Raw genomic sequence first — 25,268 nt, 5'->3', positions numbered from 1 at the left:
GCACAGGGAACTATACTCAGTATCTTATAATAATCTAAAAGGGAAAAGAATCTGAAAAAGAACATATATATATATATATATATATATATATATAATATATTTGTATAACTGAATCACTTTGCTGTACACCTGAAACTAATACAACATTGTAAATCAACTATACTGCAATTTAAAAAATAATAGTAACAAAAAATGAAATAAAAAAATTTTTAAAAAGCAGCCTCCATTGTTTTTTATCACTTTATAGCCCTTATCATAACATGTGATCATCTTGTTTATTGTCTGGCCTCCTCCTCTACTCTTAAGGACAAGGACTTTGCATCTCATTCACCATTGAGTCACCAGCTCCTGGTATAGTACCTGGAACATAATAAACACTTGATAACTACTGGATGGATGGATGGATGGATGGATGGATGGATGGATGGACAAACTGGGCATATATCTGCCACAGATACAAATGTCTGTCTTTGCCAAATGACATCAAATCCATAGTGGTAGTGGCTGGCAGGGGGGTAAACCATCCAATGGAAATGGGTTCTTTGCAAAGATCCTGGAAAGTAGTTCTCTGGGTTCACAAGCACAATCTTAAGAGGAACCAAGGTAAGCCATTTAGCACATGATATTCCTAGCACCCCTTGTATAATTTATACTGTGTTTTCTGGTTATTAAATTAGTACATGTTCACTAAAAAAATTACATAAAAACTCAATGAAGAAAACAAATATGATCAGTCCTTCAGCCCCCTAGGGTTAGGCACTATCAGCATTTTAGAATACATCCTTCCGGTGTTTTTCCCAATCACCTGTTGTGCGACACACGTACATGTACTATAAACACCATCAGGATTTCATTGATGCACTATTTTGTGACCTGTACCTTTCACTCCTCAGTATATTGTAAGCATTTCCTTCTTTGGTTAAATATTCTACACCATGGTTTTTCAAGGTTCTTAGTATATTATCACTTGGACTCATTCTTTATTACTAAACGCTTACTTCATTTCAACTGTTTTTGTTAATATACCTAAAGCTTTGAAGACTATAGTTCTTCATAAATGTTACATATTTCCAACTGCTTTCTTAAAATCCTGGAAGTAAAATTGCTGGATCAAAGTATGAAGAATTAATAAATAAAAAAGATATGAAGAAAACAATAGCAAAGATCAATAAAACTAAAAGCTGGTTCTTTGAGAAGATAAACAAAATTGATAAACCATTAGCCAGACGCATCAAGAAAAAAAAGGAGAAGACTCAAATCAATAGAATTAGAAATGAAAAAGGAGAAGTAACAACTAACACCGCAGAAATACAAAGGATCATGAGAGATTACTACAAGCAACTATATGCCAATAAAATGGACAACCTGGAAGAAATGGACAAATTCTTAGAAAGGCACAACCTTTGGAGACTGAACCAGGAAGAAATAGAAAATATAAACGGACCAATCACAAGCACTGAAATTAAGACTATGATTAAAAATCTTCCAACAAACCAAAGCCCAGGACCAGATGGCTTCACAGGAGAATTCTATCAAACATTTAGAGAAGAGCTAACACCCATCCTTCTCAAAATCTTCCAAAATATAGCAGAGGGAGGAACACCACCAAACTCATTCAACGAGGCCACCATCACCCTGATACCAAAACCAGACAAAGATGTCACAAAGAAAGAAAACTACAGGCCAATATCACTGATGAACATAGATGCAAAAATCCTCAACAAAATACCAGCAAACAGAATACCACAGCACATTAAAAGGATCATACACCATGATCAAGTAGGGTTTATCCCAGGGATGCAAGGATTCTTCAATATACGCAAACCAATCAATGTGATAAACCATATTAACAAATTGAAGGAGAAAAACTATATGATCATCTCAATAGATGCAGAAAAACTTTTGACAAAATTCAACACACATTTATGATAAAAACCCTCTAGAAAGTAGGCATAGAGGAAACTTACCTCAACATAATAAAGACCACATATGACAAACACACAGCCAACATCAATCTCAATGGTGAAAAACTGAAACCATTTCATCTAAGATCAGGAACAAGACAAGGTTGTCCACTCTCACCACTATTATTCAACATAGTTTTGGAAGTTTTAGCCACAGCAATCAGAGACGAAAAAGAAATAGAAGGAATCCAAATCAGAAAAGAAGAAGTAAAACTGTCACTGTTTGCAGATGACATGATACTATACATAGAGAATCCTAAAGATGCTACCAGAAAACTACTAGAGCTAATCAATGAATTTGGTAAAGTAGCAGGATACAAAATTAACGCACAGAAATCTCTTGCATTCCTATACACCAATGATGAAAAATCTGAAAGAGAAATTAAGGAAACACTCCCATTTACCATTGCAACAAAAAGAATAAAATACCTAGGAATAAACCTACTTAAGGAGACAAAAGACCTGTATGCAGAAAACTATAAGACACTGATGAAAGAAAGTAAAGATGATAAAAACAGATGGAGAGATATACCATGTTCTTGGATTGGAAGAATCAACATTGTGAAAATGACTATACTTCGCAAGCAATCTACAGATTCAATGTAATCCCTATCAAACTACAATGGCATTTTTCACAGAACTAGAGCAAAAAATTGCACAATTTGTATGGAATGGCCAAAGCAATCTTGAGAAAGAAAAACAGAGCTGGAGGAATCAGTCTCCCTGACCAGACCATACCACAAAGCTACAGTAATCAAGACAGTACAGTACTGGCACAAAAACAGAAATATAGATCAATGGAACAGGATAGAAAGCCCAGAGATAAACCCATGCACCTATGGTCACCTTATCTTTGATAAAGGAGGCAAGAATATACAATGCAGAAAAGACAGCCCCTTCAGTAAGTGGTGCTGGGAAAACTGGACAGCTACATGTAAAAGAATGAAATTAGAACACTCCCTAACACACTACACAAATATAAACTCAAAATGGATTAAAGACCTAAATGTAAGGTAAGACACTATAAAACTCTTAGACGAAAACATAGGCAGAACACTCTATGACATAAATCACAGCAAGATCCTTTTTGACCCACCTCCTAGAGAAATGGAAATAAAAACAAAAATAAACAAATAGGACCTAATGAAACTTAAAAGCTTTTGCACAGCAAAGAAAACCATAAACAAGACAAAAAGACAACCCTCAGAATGGGAGAAAATATGTGCCAACGAAGCAACTGACAAAGGATTAATCTCCAAAATATACAAGCAGCTCATGTAGCTCAATATCAAAAAAACAAACAACCCAAACAAAAAATGGGCAGGAGACCTAAATAGACATTTCTCCAAAGAAGATATAAAGATTGCCAACAAACAAATGAAAGGATGCTCAACATCACTAATCACTAGAGAAATGCAAATCAAAACTACAATGAGATATCACCTCACACCAGTCAGAATGGCCATCATCAAAAAATCCACAAACAAGAAATGCTGGAGAGGGTGTGGAGAAAAGAGAATCCTCTTGCACTGTTGGTGGGGATGTAAATTGATACAGCCACTATGGAGAACAGTATGGAGGTTCCTTAAAAAACTAAAAATAGAACTACCAAATGACCCAGCAATCCCACTACTGGGCATACACCCTGAGAAAACCATAATTCAAATAGAGTCCTGTACCACAATGTTCATTGAAGCACTATTTACAACAGCTAGGACATGGAAGCAACCTAAATGCCCATTGATAGATGAATGGATAAAGAAGATGTGGCACATGTATACAATGGAGTATTACTCAGCCATAAAAAGAAACAAAATTGAGTTATTTGTAGTGAGGTGGATGGATCTAGAGTCTGTCATACAGAGCAAAGTAAGTCAGAAAGAGAAACCAAATACCGTATGTTAACACATATATATGGAATCTAAAAAAAAAAAAAAAAAAAAAAGGTTCTGAAGAACCTAGGGGCAGGACAGGAATAAAGACGCAGATGTGGAGAATGGACTTGAGGACACAGGGAGGGGGAAGGGTAAGCTGGGACAAAGTGAGAGAGTGGCATGGACTTATATATACTACCAAATGTAAAATAGCTAGCTAGTGGGAAGCAGCCGCATAGCACAGGGAGATCAGCTCGGTGCTTTGTGACCACCTAGAGTGGTGGGATAGGGAGGGTGGGAGGAGATGCAAGAGGGAGGAGATATGGGGATATATGTATATGTATAGCTGATTCATTTTGTTATAAAGCAGAAACTAACACACAATTGTAAAGCAATTATACTCCAATAAAGATGTTTAAAAGTAAATAAATAAACAAACAAACAAACACGGGCTGCCTTAGGACATCAGAAATTCCGACTGCCATGGAAAGGGCTGGTTCTCGCTTTTCCTCTGGGTAGTTGGTCTTGTTTAGTTTTATTTTTTAATGGGGAAAGAGGCCTTCATTAAATAATCGGATGTAACCACTCTATCTAGATAAGAAATAAAGAAGGACGCAGGGCCACATTCAGCACTGAAATATCACACTTCACAGAAAGAGAGCTGCTTGCAGAAATGAAGGTCATCTAGAGCAACCGACAGGGCCACACTTTTTTTAAAATGTGTTTAGAAAAGGGGATTTTTACCTGGAAAGTTGTGGTATTTATTTGTTTGTTTTTTAAGTTCAAAAACTTATAAGCTTATGGCTTCTAAATCCTAGATCTACAGTCCTTTAGCCCATGCATCCCCCTTTCTTCTGAATAAACATTGTACAATCTGCTGGATTTCTCTATGACTTTTTCTCATACTTGTGAATCTGTTTGGAAAGAAAAGAAAAAGGAAACGGGAAAAGAGCCTTCTGTTTTTCATAATGTCTAATCTTTTTCCCCCATTGGCATTCACCAGATGTTGCTTTGGATCGGAAGATAAATATTAAAATCTAAGCAAGAACAAAGCAGGCTGTTTACTGGGCAGATTTTTCAGATGTTCTCTTGAACACTTGAAAAGACAGGAGACTCTTTGATATGCAGACTGGCTGGAATCCACAATGGAACAGTCCCTCCAACAAGAGGGTTGGCCCCAGGGCCGTGTCCACACAGCCTGCAGTTCCTGAGAATTCCATTAATCCACTGGCTGTGCATTCGTGGGGAAGGTCAGGGAGGGAGAGGACTAGGTTACCTGATGAAGAGGCCTGAGAAAGATGGAAAGACGAACTCTGTCCAAAGATCTTGTGCACAGATGCATCGGGAACTCTCTTCACAGGTGTAGAAATAAGGCCATGATTCGGGCAGGCTCTCTGTCCCCACAGCGACAGTCAAATCACACTGCACGTAGCTGCAGCCAGAGGTCTCACAGTTCTCCTCCTCAGGCCTCAGGCCACACAGGAAAGCCAAGGACACTGCATGAAATGGTCAACGTTGGGTTAGGTAATAACCACAGAAAGAACTAAAGGCCTTACTTTGTTACATCAACCAAGCCCATGTGTTTTCCCTTGACCAATAGGAAAATAAACTTATTCATTTACTCTTCTTAAAAGTGTATTATGTATACATAATTCATACAGAAGATACAAATCATGTTTTTGTAAAATATGAATCATCTAGTCAGAAAACTCATGTGAATGTACCATAAATTCAGGCAACACCGTCAAGATGCTCTCCAGTCTATGTGCTCCTGGCCAAGTCTACCCACTTCCTCCTCATTCTCAGAAACAAACACTTGCATTTTTTAAATAGTTTTCTCACATGGGTTTGTATCCTAAACAGGAGATTGTTGAATTTTACTTCTTTTTGAACTTTAGAAAATAGACTACATGGCATAATATCCTTAGACCTGCTTTCTTCACTCGATATTATGTTTCCAAGATTTAGCCCTATTATTGCATGTAACTGTTGTTCAAACATTTTCACTGCTGTTCAACACTGCATTCTGTGAAAGTACTACAATATATTTACCTATTCTGTCACCAATGGACTTTTGGGTAATTCCCAGGTTTTGCTAATACAAACATATATGGAATTTTCTCTAGGGTATATGCCTCTAAGAAAATTGTCTACTCATAGGGTAGGTGCAAGTTCAACCTTACAAGACAGTGCCATGTTGTTTCCAAAGTGGTTGTGTCATTTCACGTTCCTACCACCTATATTTATGACTTCCCAGTAACCCACATAATTGTCAGCACTTGGGATTATCAGACTCTTAATTTTGGCCAGTCCAGTGAGTATACAACAGCATCTCATTGTGGCCTTAATTTGAATTTTCATCATTACTTTTTAGGTTGAGCAAGTTTTTATATGTTTAGTAATAACATATTTTCCCTTCTATGAAATTCCCATTTCTGTCATTTGCCTTTTTTTCTGTTGGAATGCTTGTCTTTTCCTTATTGATTTGTGAGTTTTATATTCTGGGTACTAATCCTACAGAGGTTATATGCTTACTAATACCTTCTCCAGATTTGTGGCTAGACTTTTCATTCTCTTTATGGGATCTCTTGATTAACAGAAGTTCTTGATTCTCATAGAGTTATGACTATTAACATTTCATAAAGAAGAACAGCAATGATTTGAAGCCCTCTGACCCTGAGACCATTTCTTTCCAGGTCATGAGACACAATGTAAAAAGCATCACCAAGCCAGACTGGCAATAACCTTTAACAGAAGGATGAACAAATCTCTACATGAGATGGTTTGGGAGCATCTCTGCCTGAAAACCTTAATAAAATAGAAAAGAAAAATTTTCTCTAGCCTTCTACCTCTGCAGCTAGCTTGTTCATGCAGGTACGTAACACATTTTATCAAGGGCTATGAGCTTGAAGCTAAGAGGCCTGCCTACATCACAGGGCTGCATGCAGCAAGGGATAAGACAAGTACATGAGAGGGTTTGCCATTATTCAATCACACCCAAATAGTATTATTATTGCTGGTATATTCCAAAGCACCCAACACATAGTAGGTTCTGTGACTATGTTCCCAAAGAATTACAGCAATTACAATGTCTGGAAAGTAAGAGTCTTGTATGGATAGAGGAAACATGAGAACTTTCCAGTTAGTAAGCCCTGGGGCAAATAAAAACAGGCTTAACACCTATAAAATAATGAACTCATTATGGGTGATTAGGTGGATGCAAATTGACAAGGTGGATTATGAAAAGTGCCCAGCGTTGGGGATCAGAATCCATGGATTTTACTCAAGGTTCTGCCACAAAATAGCTGTGCGACCTTAATCACTTTAGCTTTTCATGCCTCATGGAAAAGTCAAAATTTCCATGAAGAAGTCATGTGGTAAAACTCAAGATATAAATGCAGGAAATCAAAAGATCAAAGATCTTGCTGATTTAAAACAAATACAGAGTATTAGACTGACAAGATGCTTTAGCAACCTATCATATGAAAAAAGAAAATTCTTCTTTTGTTAGAAGTACAATTTGGGGGGAAAGTAAAGATGAATGACCCCAAAAGCAGCAACAGGACTTTTTTAGAGCTCTACATTTCTTAACTTTTATTGAAGTATAGCTGATTTACAATATTATGTTAGTTTCAGGTGTACAGCATAGTGATTGCATATTTTTACAGATTATACTCAAGAAGCTCAGAAGAGAAATACCAAAATGTTTACTTGCTGTAAAGTTTCTGATACAGCAGGTCCCAAGGACTCGCACTGCTAACAAACTCCCAGGTGCTGCCACTGTTGCTGCTCCAGTAATAATATTTTTTTCAGTAATTCTCAACAATAATATCATTGAGAAGCACTGTGTTAGAAGGACTGAAATTATTCAGCTTTCCCAAGGGCTGCCAGCTGATTAAGGTTGAACAAAGTAGAGTGGGGAGCGTTAGTTAAGTAAAAGGATAGATTTCTCTGAGAAAGGCAACTGTGAAACACTTGTATGGGTCGCTGCTGTGAAAGTGTCCGCTAAAAAATCTTTTAAAATATAACAGATTCTTAACTAAATTGGTTCTGTGCAATCCTATCTGAAAGTAGGGGAATTATTTAGTAGTTTTTAATAATTTATGAGACACACCCCTTTGACAATTTGATGTACACTGTAGACCTACTTTCTACAAAAAATAAAAAAATACACAATCATATTCTCAAAATGTCTTATCCAATTTCAGGGATACATAGAATCCCCAACTCCCATCCTGGATCTTAAGTAAGAAACCAGTGGAGTGACAAAGGATTAATCACCAAAATACACAAGCAGCTCATGCAGCTCAATATCAAAAAAACAAACAACCCAATCCAAAAATGGGCAGAAGACCTAAATAGACATTTCTCCAAAGAAGATATACAGATTGCCAACAAACACATGAAAGGATGCTCAACATCACTAATCGTTAGAGAAATGCAAATCAAAACTACAATGAGGTATCACCTCATACCAGTCAGAATGGCCATCATTAAAAAATCTACAAACAATAAATGCTGGAGAGGGTACGGAGAAAAGGGAACCGTCTTGCACTGTTGGTGGGAATGTAAATTGATACAGCCACTATGGAGAACAGTATGGAGGTTCCTTAAAAAACTAAAAATAGAACTACCATATGAGCCAGCAATCCCACTACTGGGCATATACCCTGAAAAGAACCATAATTCAAAAAGAGTCATGTACAATGTTCATTGCAGCACTATTTACAATAGGCAGGACATGGAAGCAACCTAAATGCCCATTGATAGATGAATGGATAAAGAAGATGTGGCACATGTATACAATGGAGTATTACTCAGCCATAAAAAGAAACAAAATTGAGTTATTTGTAGTGAGGTGGATGGATCTAGAGTCTGTCATACAGAGTGAAGTAAGTCAGAAAGAGAAAAACAAATACCATATGCTAACACATATATATGGAATCTAAAAAAAAAAATGGTTCTGACAAACCTAGAGCCAGGACAGGAATAAAGACGCAGACATAGAGAATGGACTTGAGGACACGGGGAGGGGGAAGTATAAGCTGGGACAAAGTGAGAGAGTGACATGGACATATATACACTACCAAATGTAAAACAGATAGCTAGTGGGAAGCAGCTGCATAGCACAGGGAGATCAGCTCGGTGCTTTGTGACCACCTAGAGGGGTGAGATAGGGAGAGTGGGAGGGAGACGCAAGAGGGAGGGGATATGGGGTATGTGTATACATATGGCTGATTCACTTTGTTGTGCAGCAGAAGCTAACACAACGTTGTAGTGCAATTATACTCCAATAACGATGTTAAAAAAAAAACAAAAAGAAACCAGTGGAGTTGGATTCCACCAGTTCCTCTCCATCTTTATAGACACTGTACTTATAAGTCTTTTAAAAGACTTTTTTTAATTTGAATTTTATTTCATTTATTTTTTTATACAGCAGGTTCTTATTAGTTATCTATTTTATACATATTAGTGTATATATGTCAATCCCAATCTCCAAATTCTTTTTTAATGAAAGAGGAAAATAAATTATCCATTTCCCTAAATGAGCGGCCCTTGCACAATCAATGAGTGTTTGCTGACACCTAGTGACAATGGTAAAAGTTACAGCGCCTCACTCATGTTTTCCTCTTCTAAAAATCAAGGAATTTTGAGAATTCTTTTTCTAAATTTAATCAGATCTTTTAAAATATAATAATTTATTTTATTCCTCTCCCATGGGCTATAAAACTCCCAATAACACAATTTACCTGACCCTGAAACTTTATTGGTTTTTAGTTTGTACTTCTGGTTTAAACTAGATGTCTTGAAATAATAGCAAAGACTTGATTAATTTAAATAGTGTATATGTGAAAGCCCCCCATCCCCTCCAAAAGAACTGTAGCAGTATTTGTTAAATATTAGGACCTAGAAATGGGGAGTCGGTTTTATGTTTCCACCATTTCCCAATTCCCGTATTTATTCTTTCATCAAACATTAATTTTGCATGTCCCCTAAGCCAGGACAGTTCTATGCACAGGAGTTAGAACAGAGAAAGAAACAGACAAATTAACTTCAATTTTCTACCATATCCTAAATTTCCTATTGTGGAATCTTAAGTAGAATAGATTTCTCGTCTGTGATGTTCTGCTCATATACATGATGGTAATAGGACACTCAATTTCTAGTATTTTAAGCAAGGATTCTTTCTCCTCTCCCCTCCTTTCCTCCTCCTCTCCTTCCTCCCAATCCCCACCACCACCACAACTCCTCCTCCTCCTTCTGGTCTAAGACAATCCAATGTAAACTGCCATCACAATAGTATTATCCATCAAGGAATTTTTGTCCAAGCTCAGAAGTGATGCTTTTATCACTGTAAATCTTTCACCAACATTCAAGTTGCAGACACAGAAATTAGGAATATAACTTAAAGCATTTTACAGAAAACATGAGTACAAATGATTTTTAAATGCACAGGTATAAGATCTATGATTATGCAAACCAAATAACCACCTGGCTTAGCTGCCCCTGTAGTGATAATAGTAATTTCATCCCTGAGACTTTTTCTTCTGAAGCTCAGTGGGTAATAAGCATGTGTTGTGAGCCCCATCATAGAAATATCAAAACTTTGCACCTTTCATTCTAAACCCTCCACCCCACACAGACATGGCTTCCCGTGCCACAATTTACGTGATGGCTACAAAGCTTAAAGCAGTGAGAGATCGTGGTGTTTTACTGAGTAAGGGCTCAGGTAATTATCTGGACTTTACAGAATAAAAGGATAATGTTAATGTTGGCCTTTTTTTCCTATAATAAGATTCAAGACCTGAGCACACTAATATGCAAGAGCTCTCCAGCAGAATGGTCTAATCCCTTCACTAGGACCTCCAGAAGGCAGACATTTTCAGCAGCCCCACCTCAGAACAAGACAAGATTGTTTTCTCCACGATGCCTAGGCTGTCACTGAAACTAGTATTCACCACTCAGAACTACTTTCTCCAACTTCATATGACGGCCGTCAAGAACATAGGTGATAAATGTTTTGTTGTCATTAATATGACAAAAGCTATTATGACTCATCTTAACAGGTGGTCCCCAATTCTAACTACCATCTTAGATGGGGATCCGCGAATTTTTTTTCCCCAGGAACACATAGAAAAATTTACAGTCAATACAGCATTAATTATCCAAAAAATGGAGTTAACCAAAGTATGTCCTTTTCATATACACTGTTTAAAAAACGAATATGGCATTTTTCCTGACCATCCAGGGGCAGAACCAAGCAGCTGAAGGCAGACACTGTCGCGTTAGCCAGGACCTGGCAGGGAGCACCACACACGGCAGCTGAGATGTTCTCGGGAGAAAATCCTGCTCCAAACACATGCACAAGCCTTCCACCCAGGCAGCCTTTAAAGACAAAATGACGAGTTCACCATCACAGAGGCAAATCTTTCTTGACTCAGAATTCAAACCCATTCTTTCCTGCTCCCCTTCGTTCTTTCTATGCCCTCCTGAGTCCACACACTGGCCTTAGATTCCCTGTTTTCTCAGTTTCTTCTCACTAAGCTCTGGCCTCCAAAGTGTGGAGCCCTTATTCTGTCAAACCCCAATAATTCAACAACCTATAAAACGTGTAAAAATTCTTATGTAGAAAAATAATGTGTATTTATAGTTCTTAAACTTTTTATACAGAAGAGTATAAAGTGAAAAAAAAACTTCCCCTAACTACTTATCTCACTCCGCAGAAGTAGCCATGTATAGAATTTCTTGTGAATTCTTCTTGAATTTTCTAAGCATATAGGTTTTTTTATACAAAGGGATCATTCTATACATAATATTCTACAACTTTTTTTAAAAATTAGAAGTGTAGCATAAACATTTTTCCCAGTCTATATACACAGATCTAGCTCAGCATTTTAATAGCCACTTAGAATTCCATCATATGATTATGCCATAATTTATTGAGCAGTCTTCCTATTGATTGATAGTTCCATAATTTCTCCTCTTTTGCTGCAATTAAGGATGGTGCAATGAACTATATACACTTATATGAGTAAAACTGGTGCAACTTCTTAGAAGTGGAATTGCTAGGTCAAAGGAAAAGTAAATTTTTAATTTTGACGAATACTGCCAAATTTCTTTCCAAAATAATGTTGCCCCAGTTTATACTCCTACCTGCTGTGTAGGAAGAGTACCTGTCTGATGGGTAAAATCATGTCAGTTCTTAACAGACAGCATGTTTTGCTTCAGTCTGAAAATCAATAAAGGAAAATGTCAGCTGAAGTCTCAGCTGTGCAGAGATCTGTAGTCCACACTGAGATAGAGGTCTAGTTTCTCCTGCCTTCAAGGTCAAATCTAGGTGGTACTTACACAGCTACCTGACAAACTTTTTGCTTGGGTGCATTCTTACCCCTCCTCTCTCAACATAAAAGTCATGGATTCTGAGAGAGTTGAAAGGGGAAGAAGGGAGCATCCAGCCCCAGACCCTTTATCAAATAAGAAAGCTGAGGCTTAAAAAAGTTACCCAGCTAAGATAGTGACAGACTCAGGACCAAACCCCAATCCCCATAGCATCCCGCCCAGCTGAGGCCAGACATATTTGTTCCAAGAAATGGCTTGGTTCATACTTCATCAGTCTAAGATCCTGCTCCCATAATTACTTCTAAACTTTCTGCATCACAATCGCATTTGAGCTCTCTCAAGTGTAGTAAGACATCAAGGGGACAGAAACCCAAACCATCATTGGAAGAAAAGCCAAGGCAAATACCAATACATCTAAAAGGAGAAAAAGTTCAACCAATGCAATCGTACTGTGCAATTGGCTTATTATTGGTGGAGTATGAATTTGTCTGTGAAATAGCACAAAATGATAAAAATTAATCATATTTAATAAGTTTAAAACAATTCAAATTGGCAGATAGGTTTAAAAATAAATGAAGGCATTTATGCTCTACTTAAATGATCAAATTATGAGCTCTTACAAATGGTATTACTTAATTTAAAGCACAAATTAAAGCGGGTTAATGTATCAAATTAAAATACAATCAAACACTTAGAGAATATGCACAATCTCCTCGACAAAAAACAAAGCCTCATAAATGGAGCATGACAACGTTTTAGGAGGAAGCTGGGACCGTAAGAGGAAAACCGGCTTCTCTCTCCTGTCATTGAGACTGATGTTGATTTCCTACCTCACAGAGTAGGGACAGGAGCTACTGATCCACTTATATAAAGAAAGCTCTTCTGCCTCATCTGCCTGACTTACCGAAGTTCTCGGTCACTGCTGTAACGGTCACTCTGGACGTGAACACCAGGATAGATGAAGCCCACCCTCTCAGGCGGTCATAACCTCTGACTTGGTACTCCCCGGCAGGAAGGGATGGGACCACACATTGGAGAAGGGTACGGTTGCCAGAGACACCCACACAGGGGAACATCCCGATAAAAATGTCAACGTTCACAGCTCCTGAGATCCCGGCCACCAAAAACGTTAAGACGTCATCAGTCTGAGAAACTGAGAGCAATTCGGGGGTGAAGGCATCGCTGTAACCAATGACGCCCACCTGGTAAGAAAGTCCATCTACCTCTATGTCCAGGGCAACGGAGCCATTCCCTGCAGGAACAGAGCACTGGATGAGCTCAGAGCTGAGGTTCACAGTCAGGCAGGCCTGCTGGCCAACGTAGACTAACGTGGAGTTCCGTCCCCTCAGGGCTGCACCCTCCAAGGTCAAGAGGCTTCCACCATGGAGGCTGAAATTCTTGGGGAAATAATGAAACACTTGAGGCAAAATGTGGAAGTGTCTGTAAACGTAACCAGAGCAAGCATACCCATATCTTGTATGAAAAACCGATAGGTAGTGGGGTCCTGGGGCCAAGTCACTGATCCAGCATGCCACGTGGCTTGTATTAAAGAAAGTCACAGTGCAAGGAAGGCGATCATCCACAAACACCATTGGTTCATCAGCCGCAGTACCTAACCTCTGACCCCTAATCAGCACTGTGGTCAGAGACCCACTGATGGTCGTGGTCCAGGCGTCCACGACAGGAGTTGTCTCTTCACACAAGAAAAGAGTGCAATTCCCCTGACAGGCGCTGGGCAGCCCATTAACCAGGACAGTGACATTCAGGGTGAAGGAAGTGCCAGGCAAGGGGTTACCCGCCGGGGTAATCCGACAGAGGACCATCTGGTCCCCCAAACTCAAAATCACACAAGTGAAAGGACCTGAAATGTCAACCTGAACTGACCTCCTGCTGGAGTTGAGAGCCGAGCCCCTCACCGTGAGTACTGTCCCTCCACAAGTGGACCCAAGTGTTGGGGAAATGGCTGTTATCTGAGGCAACACCACAAATTGCTGGGGCACCGCGGACATGTCAGCAAACCCCATCTGCCTCTGACGTACTTGGAGAGGATAGATGCCCGCCTCCAAACTGTGAAGAGGAAAAGTGCACCCAGACAGGCTTGTGTTGCTACTGGGAGACTGGGTCTCAACATCACAGCTCAAGTTCCCCAGAAGGACCTCTGAGTTGGAGAGATTCTGCCCTTCCACGTAGAGCCTCAGGCTGTGATTTCTGATTTCTCCTCGCGTGGCTGTGACCACCGGGGTTGCTGCCATTTCATATGTGAAGGTGAAGCCCTTCCCCAGCAGGCTTGGCAAAGGTTGGTGGGGGAAGGGCTGGCTGCCAGCCCAGACTTCCACAGGGGCTGGGGCACCAGGCGGCAGGGGGGCTGGCGGGGTCTCACACCAGATGTTCATCTCCGTTGAGTTCACAATGTCACAGGACCGATTGCCCACGAGCACCCAAACCAAAGCTGGGTCCCTGCTGAACCCTCTTCCTGAGATGCTGAGGATGGTTCCACCTAAAGCACAAATATTTAGAACAAAACTGAAAAGCTGATATTTCAGAACTAGGAACTCACAGCCCCTGTGTGAGCGCCAGCAAGACTAAGTAAAAGGTGGGGTAAGTGTTAGTGAAAGTATTTCACCTCACCCATCAGTGTTGATGTGTGATCATTTTGGCAGGACTCAGATGGGCTAAATTTCACATGATAGTAAAACAATATAAATTGTCCTATAAGAGGAATGTTTATAATATTTAGGACAAAATTTCCAAGTATGTTTATAGATCCTAGAAACCACCACCTCCATCAACTTGGACACTAATGAAAAATCAAATTTCTTGAAGTGCTCTTGTCATCTGCTATATTATCTAACATGTCAGTCTATATGATTCTACAAATTATTAAGTAGAAAGAGGATATGAATATTTCATATACATATGTATACAACATATACATAATGAAAAATCAAATTCTTTAGTCTTCTTGTCATCTGCTGCATTATCTGCCTTAATATTCCATATTATTCTCTATGTTATTATGTAGTATATATGTATATTGTTCTATATATATTAAACTTACTAATGAAAAATCTAATTTGTTGAAGTCTTCTACTTCTATATTATTCTATGTAATATTCCAGTATTCCATATATTATGTAGTCATGTGTGTGTGTGTATATGACATATCAAGAACCACCGAAACATTGAAACATGCTTGTAATTTTGCTGCTGTATTCATAGACATTGTCTCACTTTCTAGTTGAGGCACAATCAAATCCTATCTTCAGGACAGGGATGGGGGCAATGTACCCCTTATCATTACCAAATCAGTGGTATAGCCAAGCAGCTTTAAAAAGGATTATACTATGTTCAAGAAGGATAATGTACCTACTATATAGCACAGGGAACTCTACTCAATACTCTGCAATGGCCTATATGGGAAAAGAATCTAAAAAATAGTGGATATATGTATGTGTATAACTGATTCACTTTGATATACACCTGAAACTAACACAACATTGTAAATCAACTATATCCAATAAAAATTTTTTTAAAAAGGATAGTAATGTGTTATTTTATCCACTATCACAATGATTATCACAGGCAAATATATAGCTTTCAGTTTTTTCTGAAAATGAGCAGTTTTCTAGATTTCTCTATTTGTCCTGTCCTGACATCTCCCATATTGGCATTTGTGTTTCTGACTCTGTCTCGTCCTTCAGTTACATCCCTAGAGCAAGCAAAGACATCAAAGACTCATCCCTCTTGTCCTTGCATATGCAGTATCAAAAAGGCTAACTCAGGAAGCTCTTCTCTTGTTTTCTACTGTTGTTTTTTTAATCAAAATATAGTTTATCTACAATATTGTGTTCATTTCTGATGTACAGCAAAGTGGTTCGGTGATATGTACTCGAGATGTGCCACTTTTTAGATGTTTCAGCCTCCTTCCATTAGGAAAAAAGAAAACCAGGCACATCTCCTTTTCGTAAAAATTCTTTAATTTCCTGAACTCACTGGGCTAAGGGATCCTGAGTTTTCACACCTTCCAAAGTACATCACTCAGTTCCCAGGGCAGAGGAAAGCACCCCTCCCTGCAGCCCCTTCTCTGGTCTCACCAGGAACAAACTCTGAATATCCAGGGAGTAGACTTGCTGAATAAATTATACCAGTCAGGTCAAAGCCACTCACCCAGAAGGGACCCACAGCAAGGCTGGATGCTGAAGACTTCTGTGATGTACTGGATGTGAAGATCCACACTATAGAAAATGGGGAGATGGTCATGAAATAACTGAGAGTCAGAAAAAAAGAGAAAAGAAGGCACGAGACAGCCGAGATGTATGTATTGGGGGGAGAAGAAGAAAGAAAGGGGGCTGTGATGGAGAGCGCAGGTGAGGGGCACTGTCCACCAGAGAAGGAAGGAAACGTGAAGAAGAGAAGCTATGTGGGATATTTTCCTGCTCCAATACCAAGTGGGCACATCAGCCTCATAGAGTTTAGCTACTTTCTGGAATGAAGCAAGGGAACTTCTGGAGAAATACTGGGCAGAGGGACTTCAGGGTAAAGAGGACTGAGCATGGCTTGTGCAGTAATTGAAGCCATTTATTCAAAGCCCAAGACACCGTTATTATTAAAGGTCTTAGTGAAATCACAGTCTCTTATTAAGCACAGACTCTTCCTCTTCACATAGAGATGCCCATCCCATCCCATCCCGACCCAACTGAGAGACATGACATCTTAGTTCCAGAAAGTTCTCCTTTCCCCAGCTAGTAAGCCAAAAACTGGTCTTGAGAGTGAACTGTCCTGTAGGGTCTCCAAGATTTGTTCAAATTTTAGGGTTCTCATATGTTTATCCCTTAACTTCAGAAGAAGAAGAAAAACTAAAGACCTAACTCAAAACTAGAATTCCTCAACTGAATCGCTAGACCATCAACAGACTTAAAATGAATGGCAAGGGTCCACCTCACCCTTGTGCGTGAATGTGGACCCCATTGATGGAGACTGAGATTCCGTGGAGCCCAGCAGGCAGCGGGGGCAGCACCACCTCCAGGCCCTGAGCTGCCTGCGCTCGGACCCGAGCTGTGGTGTCCCCAATGTGGACTTGGGCATCCAAATCCGTGTGGTTCATTGGCAGTGCCATTCCAATGGAAAGTGTCTCACCTCCTGTGTTGAAAAGAATCCATTAGCTCCTGTGAAGTGGATTTGTGGTCTCAACCGTTTATTCAATTCTAAGATTATCTTTCGAGATTAAACACGTGGTTAGCCCTGTGCATAATACTCTGATTAAGAGTTTTAATGCTGGGAATTCCCTGGCGGTCCAGTGGTTAGGACTTGGTGCTTTCACTGCTGGAACCAGGTTTGATCGTTGGTCAGGGAACTAAGATTCTGCAAACCATGCACCGTGGCCAAAACAAATAAAAATAATTTGAAAAAGCTTTTAATGCCAACCTAATTTTTATCATGAAACTTACAACTCTTTTAATAGAGCTACAGCCTATAACTTCAAGGGCATAGAAAGAAAAATTGTCAGGACAATTGTACACAAGAGGCATTAATTCATCTCCATGCAAAGGCAAATCAAGTAGTTATGATGGTCTTCATAACCAGAAAATAACACCCCATGTCCTTTTTTTAGCCTCTACTTTTCTGAAGGTAAAAGTCTAAAGCTCTGTCTTGATTATGCACCGAGCCCCGTAGCAATGCTATATATGAGCGCAGTCATTCGCAGTTACAGAGCCCTTTCACCCACATTATCCCATTTGACCCTCACACTGTCCTGATAACATATGCAGGGCAGTTAGCAGGACTGGCATTTTGATTTTGAGGAAACTAAGGCTCAGTAGCCCAGGTCTCAGAGCTGATTAATGGAAATGTGAGGGCCTGAGCCCAGTCTTGTATCTCAATACCTTTTTAGTTTATTAGCAACTCTGCTAAAATGCCATGTATACTACGGACACTTCATCTTATGTCACATATTTATTGAGTATCAAGAGGAACAGATACGGCTATCAGATGTTAAATGAAGTTTTGCAGAGTATGTAAAGCAGATAGGCTCTAAAAGGTTATAGAAAATCTGCTTATTGAGGCTATATTTAAAACAATTAGGCTATATTTAAAACAATTATAGAAAATCTGCTTATTGAGGCTATATTTAAAACAATTAGGTGCGTAAGAATTTGAATTTAGCATTGGCGGACTTTTCAGCTAATGCATCCCAGACTGCTGTGAGGAAGGAAACCACATGGGGCCAATGTAGAGAGGCCACCTTTGGCCCATTTATACAACACCCAGTATCTGGCAGAATGATGGTGCTCACTTCAATAAAGCATTTATTGAGTGCTTACTCTGTGTTAGTTCCTGGGCTAGGTACTTTTACCTATTGATACTTTATCTCCATTTTTCCCAATAACCTTGAAAGACTTATTCCTACCTAACAGTTGGAGAAACTAAAGATAAAGGAAGTTAAGTATTGTGCCCAAGGAGTGATTGAGTTGGAATTCATTCAGATCGGGCGCTGATGGCAAAAACCACACTAATGGTCCCTCACATCAAACCCTTCCTCCTCCTTCCCTGCCCCTCTTCTTTTTTTCTTTGATTTCATCTTGGCTCTATTGTCATCATCAGCATCAGCATCTCCTGGATGGAGATATGTAGCCCTCCAACTTTCAAAAGAAACTTTCCCAATAGGGCACCACTCACTGTGGGTTTTATAACAAGTTCTTCTTTATTCTGCCTGTAGAAAGATCTCATTGCAAGTGTAAATCCTGCAAATAATGCATCATGTTGTATATATCAATAACATGAACTCCTTGGGCTCTTGGTCAATTGTCAAGCTAATCTGAGATGCCTTTGAGGCACTGATGCAATGTATTTATTCTTTTCATTATAGGTGGGAAATTTTATTAAAAGCCAAAATCACTGAAATCTGAATAGAACACGGAGCTCCCTCCTCCCTTTTCTACTTAGTTGGGAAGAATCTATACCACTAAGGAATTTTACACACTTTGGTCGCCTCAGGCAGCAAATTCTTCTTCTGCACTATCTGAGCTGAATAATATTGAGAAGCTAAAGGACACCTCCCTTTATGTACTCTTGAGCAATGGAAAATGAAAATAGTACCAGAAAAATTGAGTCCAGGCTGTTTCTTTAGGAAATTTGATGGTCTTGTATAATAAACCCTTAGACATGTCTGCCATAAACTCTGTCAACTGGCATCCAATTAACCAGAACACAGTGCTACCTGCTACTTTTCCAAATCTATATGTTATGACATGATAATAAATTGTCAAAATTCCATCCTGTCATATCATCTGAATCATCAAAGAAAGATTAAATCATTTCATGTAGGGATGCTAAAGAATCCACTCTTTATATATATGTCTCTCAAGGAACAAGTTAATCAGAATATACTATTTTCTAATCATATCAAATAACTGCTATAAAAGGACCTGCTGCCCCAAATGCTATTTTACAATAAACTGTAAGTGGCTGCATGCTTGGAATCTGCAACCAGACTGCCTGAGTTCAAATCCCCACTCTGGTACTTACTACCAGGTTGTTACTACCAGGTAACATCTTAGACAAGTAACTTATTCTCTCTGTTCCTTAGTTTCCTAATCTGTAAACTGAGGCTAATAATTCTATAAATTAATGACAAAGATTAATGTCTACTATATGTCTGTGCTATTATTATTGGCACATAGTAGGTACACAATACATATTTACTGAATTTTTAACTTCAAATTCCCATGTCATTTTCAGGATAGAAATGGTCCCAATTTTACAGAGAGAAAAACAGATAATAAGGAGATTTATTCAATGATGGCTAAGAGGAGAAAATCAGTCTCCAGGTTTTCAGAAAAATAACTTCCATCCAAAATATAATACTATCTTCAATAAAGTTAATAGGCCATTGTTTGCCTTTTTATACAATCAGTGCTCTAAGCTGAAAAGATCCTGCAGGATCAGGTATTTTACCTGCTATGTTGCTTCTGTTTCTGCTGAGAGACACGATTACTGGATTTAAAGAGGAGACGTAAGTAAATGCCATGGGAAGAACCACAGAATGGTCCCCTCTGATCACAGTCACATTCACTGTAGGTCCATCTTCCCCCTGAAAAATTAATTTTTAAAATCAAAACTCTGGGAACTCCCCTGGTGGTCCAGTGGTAAAGAATCCACCTTCCAATGCAGGGGACACGGGCTCGATCCCTGGTCGGGGAACTAAGATCCCACATGCCACGGCACAACTAAGCCCTCGTGCCACAACTATTGAGCTCTCGCACCTCAACGAGAGAGCCCATGTGCTGCAAACTACAGAGCCCACTCGCCCTGGAGCCCTTGCGCCACAACTAAAGAGAGAAAACCCACAGGCCACAACTAGAGAGAAGCCCGGGTGCCGCAACAAAGAGACCACACGCCATAACAAAAGATCCCACATGCCTCAATGAAGATCCCGTGTGCCACGACTAAGACCCGACACAGCCAAAATAATAAGGAAAATAAATAAATAAATATTTTTAAAAAAATAAAATAAAAACTCTGTAAATAAGACTGAGTTGAGCAAAGTCCATACAGAATTAGTTTAAAGGGTTAATTTCAAGAAAATTGTTTTTAAAGAACATATTTGCTACTTTGAAGACTCTCTCTGTGTCTCTCTCTGTCTCTGTCTCTCTCACATGCACACACATAGAGTGACAAGTGCTTAGAATAGGCAAGTGCAGCATCCAACAGATTAAAGAGTAAAGAAGAATGATTTGCAATTAACACACCAATTGGTTCTGCAAAAAAAACACAATTTCAAATAAACATCTATATCTAGCTAAACTATCCATCAAGTGTGAGAGTACTTTGAGACATTTAAGTACTCAGAAAAATTCCCTCCCACATTTTCTTTCTTGGGATATTTCTTAAGGCTATTACCTTATAAAATAAGCAATACCAAAAAAAGAGAAAAAAAACTCCAAGAAACAGTGAAGCTACTCAGGAGAGCAGTCAAGGGAAATACTAGGATGAAACCTATAGAATAAATCTAGAAAACACCAAGTTAGATTGAAGCAGAAGAAGAGGGAGCTTCAAGAAAAAAGAGCAACTGATACAATGAAATTTTTTTAAAGATAGAGGATTTTTATAATAAGGAAGACATGTAAAAAAAAAACTCTAGGGACTTCCCTGGTGGTGCACTGGTTAAGAATCTGCCTGCCAATGCAGGGAACACGAGTTTGAGCCCTGGTCCAGGAAGATCCCACATGCCGTGGAGCAACTAAGCCCCTACACCACAACTACTGAGCCTGCGCTCTAGAGCCCGAGAGCCACAACTACTGAGCCCGTGTGCCACAACTAATAAGGCCCATGCGCCTAGAGCCCGTGCTCTGCAACAAGAGAAGCCACCACAATGAGAAGCCCACACACCACAACGAAGAGTAGCCCCCGCTCACCGCAACTAAAGAAAGCCCACGCACAGCAACGAAGACCCAACGCAGCCAAAAACAAATAAATAAATAAATTTATAAAGTAAAAAAAAAAACTCTAAGAAAAAGACGAACTATAAAAAATATATATTGCCTGATTCTGTCAGTATCATTCAAATAGTTTAATAATGTAAATATGGTTTATTGATTTAACCAACAAATGACACTGTAACTATATTCAAAGGAATTTAAAGTGGTTGTTTCAGAAAGGGGGACTGAAGAATGGGGAAGTGGGTATGAGAGAGTATGATTGTCTTACTATTTTCTTTTGAACTTTGCATGTATTGCTTTGTTCTATTAAAAGTTGGTTTTCCTAATTTTTCCTAATTTCCTAATTTCCTAATTCTCTCTAGTAAAAGAAATTCAAACAGTACAAATTTTACCCATTAAAATGGTAAATATATGCTAAAGTGCTGATACTCAATGTTGGCCAAGGCACCAGAAATCAGACACCCACACAGTGATGGTGAGAGTATTAATTTAAAAAGAGTTTCAGACAACTGGATATCCATGTCAAAAGCTTTATATCTCTGTGCTGTTATTGTTGGCACATAGTAAGTACACAGTAAATATAGGAAATAGGAAATTTTGGAAATTATCTAAATGTCCAATAATGGGAAATATACAAATTACAACACAAACATATTAGAATTGCATGCAGTTTATATATAAAAGCTAACATTTCATAATATTTGAATAACTGGATGAGATAAAAATATGGGACCAGAGATCAAAGATTACTCCGAACCCTCTCTTCTTCCAGAGATCTTTATTGTTCAGCAGACAGCCTTCTTTGGGGGTCATGGATGTGCTAGGAATCTTGATGGCACTGAAGTGAACTCTGAATAGGAAGTTCAATTTCAGCTGTGAGCATGACTCTCACCCACAGCACCAGGGAAGGGTCTGGACCAAAAACTCTTATGCCATCTATGGGAGAGCACCAGCTGAAGAGGGATGGGAAAGCTAAGGGACTTGTTTCTAAGAAACAAGGGAAGCAGTAGGGACTAACTAGGAAGCTATTTCCTAGGAACCAGACATTCTAGAGGATTCCAAGTTCCACCAGTCCCATCCATGCCAGAAAACAAAATTGCTAATGAAAACTAAGTTATTTGTTTACTTGAGAAAGAAGCGAGATTCTAAGATCTATGTCTTGCAAACCAACACTCAGAATGTGCACTAGGTAAATATATTTACTCTGTGGCACTAATACTCATTAAGAGTATGGACTGGGACTGCCTGGTTGTCTTCTTTTAAAAGAAATTAACTGATGCTAATTCCAAGCCCCACTGGCGGGGTCAGCTTCCCAATTCATAACAGAAGTGCTTCCATGTAAGCAACATAAGCATGCTCTCATGATGAAAACGTCATGTCAGTTAACTTAGTTCTAAGAAACGATTCACTCAGAACCTTACACTACACGTTAATAATGGTCACTGACTCAGAGAGGAGATGCCAAAAGATTCCACTTACCTTGGGTGGAACTTTGCATTGAATTCTTCGTGAATTGCTTGTGGTGACATTAATGGCACAAAACTGGGATCCAAATAAAACCAGGCTAACGTCTTCCAAACTAGAGCCTCGGATGGTGGCCCAGAGCCCTCCTGTACAAAAGCAGCATTTTCAGATAGGACACACAGCCGTACAGATAGACAACAATCAATTATCCACAAGAGAAATAAATGAAATCAAAATATGAAACTCCTTAGTCAAAACACAAGGCATGTTCAAACTGCAGAAAAAAACTGAAGTTAAAAATATAAACTACTAAATAAGATGGGAGATACTGAAGGGCAGAGAGAAGGAGATACTGAAGACTAAAACATAGAGATAAAACACAGCCATGGAACAGAGAAGTAAAGTATCAACAGATGGTCTGTGGAAACTGCTTCTGCTCTAGATTTTTGAACATTGTCCCTGCCAATTCTATAAAACACACTCTTTTCCCAAGAAACCAGTATAAGAGAGCAAGGATAAGACAGCAGATAGAGCAGGGGGCCCAGAGTCAGGGCTATAGACTGCTCTATCACTTAGAGCAGATCATCTGCATTATTGTCCCTGAGTTCACTGGTCCTCATCGCCCTCATCTTTTTTTTTTTTTTTTTGGCCACGCCACTTGGCTTGCAGGATCTTAGTTCCCCAACCAGGGATTGAACCTGGCCCTCAGCAGTGAAAGCTCAGAGTCCTAACCACCGGACCACCAGGGAATTCCCACTCCCTCATCTTTAAATGACAGCCTTAACCCTTCCAGCTTTGTGATTCGATACCACACAGACTATGTTCTGGTCGCCATGATGATACAGAAGTGACTGTCATTGTCACCAAGTGCCACCAGGATTTCTGTACTGACCACTGAGGAGGAGCAACCACAGAAACCCCCATCTCCTCACCACAAACATCAGTAGGAGGAGGAATGGCACCAATCGCACTGATATCATGGCACACAATACCATTTGGAGGAGCAGCCCTTGATCCAGCTGATGCACAGGAAGCCCACTTATTGTTGATGAGCAACGATTCTGGTCTGCCATCTTTCCAGAAAGGGATATAAAAGAGGCAGTGAAGCCACCAAATAGAGACACATATCCCATGCCAGTGGGGAGAGGCCACAGAAGCAAGGTTGTCATTCCCAAATGTGTCAGGGTGAGAAAGGAAACTTATACAACCTGATAAAACTCTTGCAGGAGCATGTGACTAAATGGAATATTACCCTGAAGTTAAATATACAAACATGCCCTTAAGATTCAGGACAAGACTACAATAAACTTCTAAGTTAAAGAATAACATTGAAGAAGAGCCAACATACAATAGCAACATAAAAGATATCTGGAAACAATCTTGACAAGAACAATTCAAGAGTATGAAGAAATGTGAAGAAAGCTTTGAAATGCTGCTGACAAACCTAACAGATGGGTTAAAACTTAAATAAGAAAACTAAAGTAAATGTACGGAAAGAGTGAACATTGTAAGGTGGCATATCTTTTCTTTTTTTAATTTAATTTTATTTATTTTTTATACAGCAGGTTCTTATTAGTTATCTATTTTATACATATTAGTGTATACATGTCAATCCCAATCGCCCAATTCATCACACCACCACCACCACCACCACCACCCCACCTGCCACTTTCCCTCTTGGTGTCCATACGTTTGTTCTCTACATCTGTGTCTCTATTTCTGCCCTGCAAACCGGTTCATCTGTACCATTTTTTTAGGTTCCACATATATGCGTTAATATATGATATTTGTTTTTCTCTTTCTGACTTACTTCACTCTGTATGACACTCTCTAGATCCATCCACGTCTCTATAAATGACCCAATTTCGTTCCTTTTTATGACTGAGTAATATTCCATTCTATATATGTACCACAACTTCTTTATCCATTCATCTGTCAATGGGCATTTAGGTTGCTTCCATGACCTGGCTATTGTAAATAGTGCTGCAATTAATACTGGGGTGCATGTGTCTTTCTGAATTATTGCTTTCTCTGGGTATATGCCCAGTAGAGGGGTTGCTGGGTCATATGGTAGTTCTATTTTTAGTTTTTTAAGGAACCTCCATGCTGTTCTCCATAGTGGCTTATCAATTTACATTCCCACCAACAGTGCAAGAGGGTTCCCTTTTCTCCACACCCTCTCCAGCATT

At 39.2% G+C, this 25,268-nt stretch overlaps 1 protein-coding gene across 18 annotated transcripts in view; it reads right to left on the bottom strand.

Moving 5' to 3' along the window:
* PKHD1 (PKHD1 ciliary IPT domain containing fibrocystin/polyductin) overlaps positions 1-25,268 on the bottom strand; it is a 471,129-nt gene that overhangs the window by 390,196 nt on the left and 55,665 nt on the right. For 16 of the 18 annotated variants that reach the window (XM_059938510.1, XM_059938512.1, XM_059938518.1 and 13 more), the window contains 7 exons: positions 23,095-23,225; positions 20,132-20,267; positions 17,122-17,317; positions 16,346-16,413; positions 13,083-14,675; positions 11,081-11,224; positions 5,115-5,334 (listed from right to left, as the gene is read on the bottom strand). In XM_059938510.1, the coding sequence (XP_059794493.1) occupies positions 5,115-5,334; positions 11,081-11,224; positions 13,083-14,675; positions 16,346-16,413; positions 17,122-17,317; positions 20,132-20,267; positions 23,095-23,225 (2,488 nt within the window). The remainder of the gene's footprint in view (positions 1-5,114; positions 5,335-11,080; positions 11,225-13,082; positions 14,676-16,345; positions 16,414-17,121; positions 17,318-20,131; positions 20,268-23,094; positions 23,226-25,268) is intronic. The other 2 variants (XM_059938520.1, XM_059938525.1) reach the window with 2 other exon arrangements.

The sequence above is a fragment of the Balaenoptera ricei genome, chromosome 11 (assembly GCF_028023285.1).
Source record: "Balaenoptera ricei isolate mBalRic1 chromosome 11, mBalRic1.hap2, whole genome shotgun sequence".
NCBI classification, from domain to species: Eukaryota; Metazoa; Chordata; class Mammalia; order Artiodactyla; family Balaenopteridae; genus Balaenoptera; species Balaenoptera ricei.
This window is presented reverse-complemented; position numbering and strand designations above follow the sequence as displayed.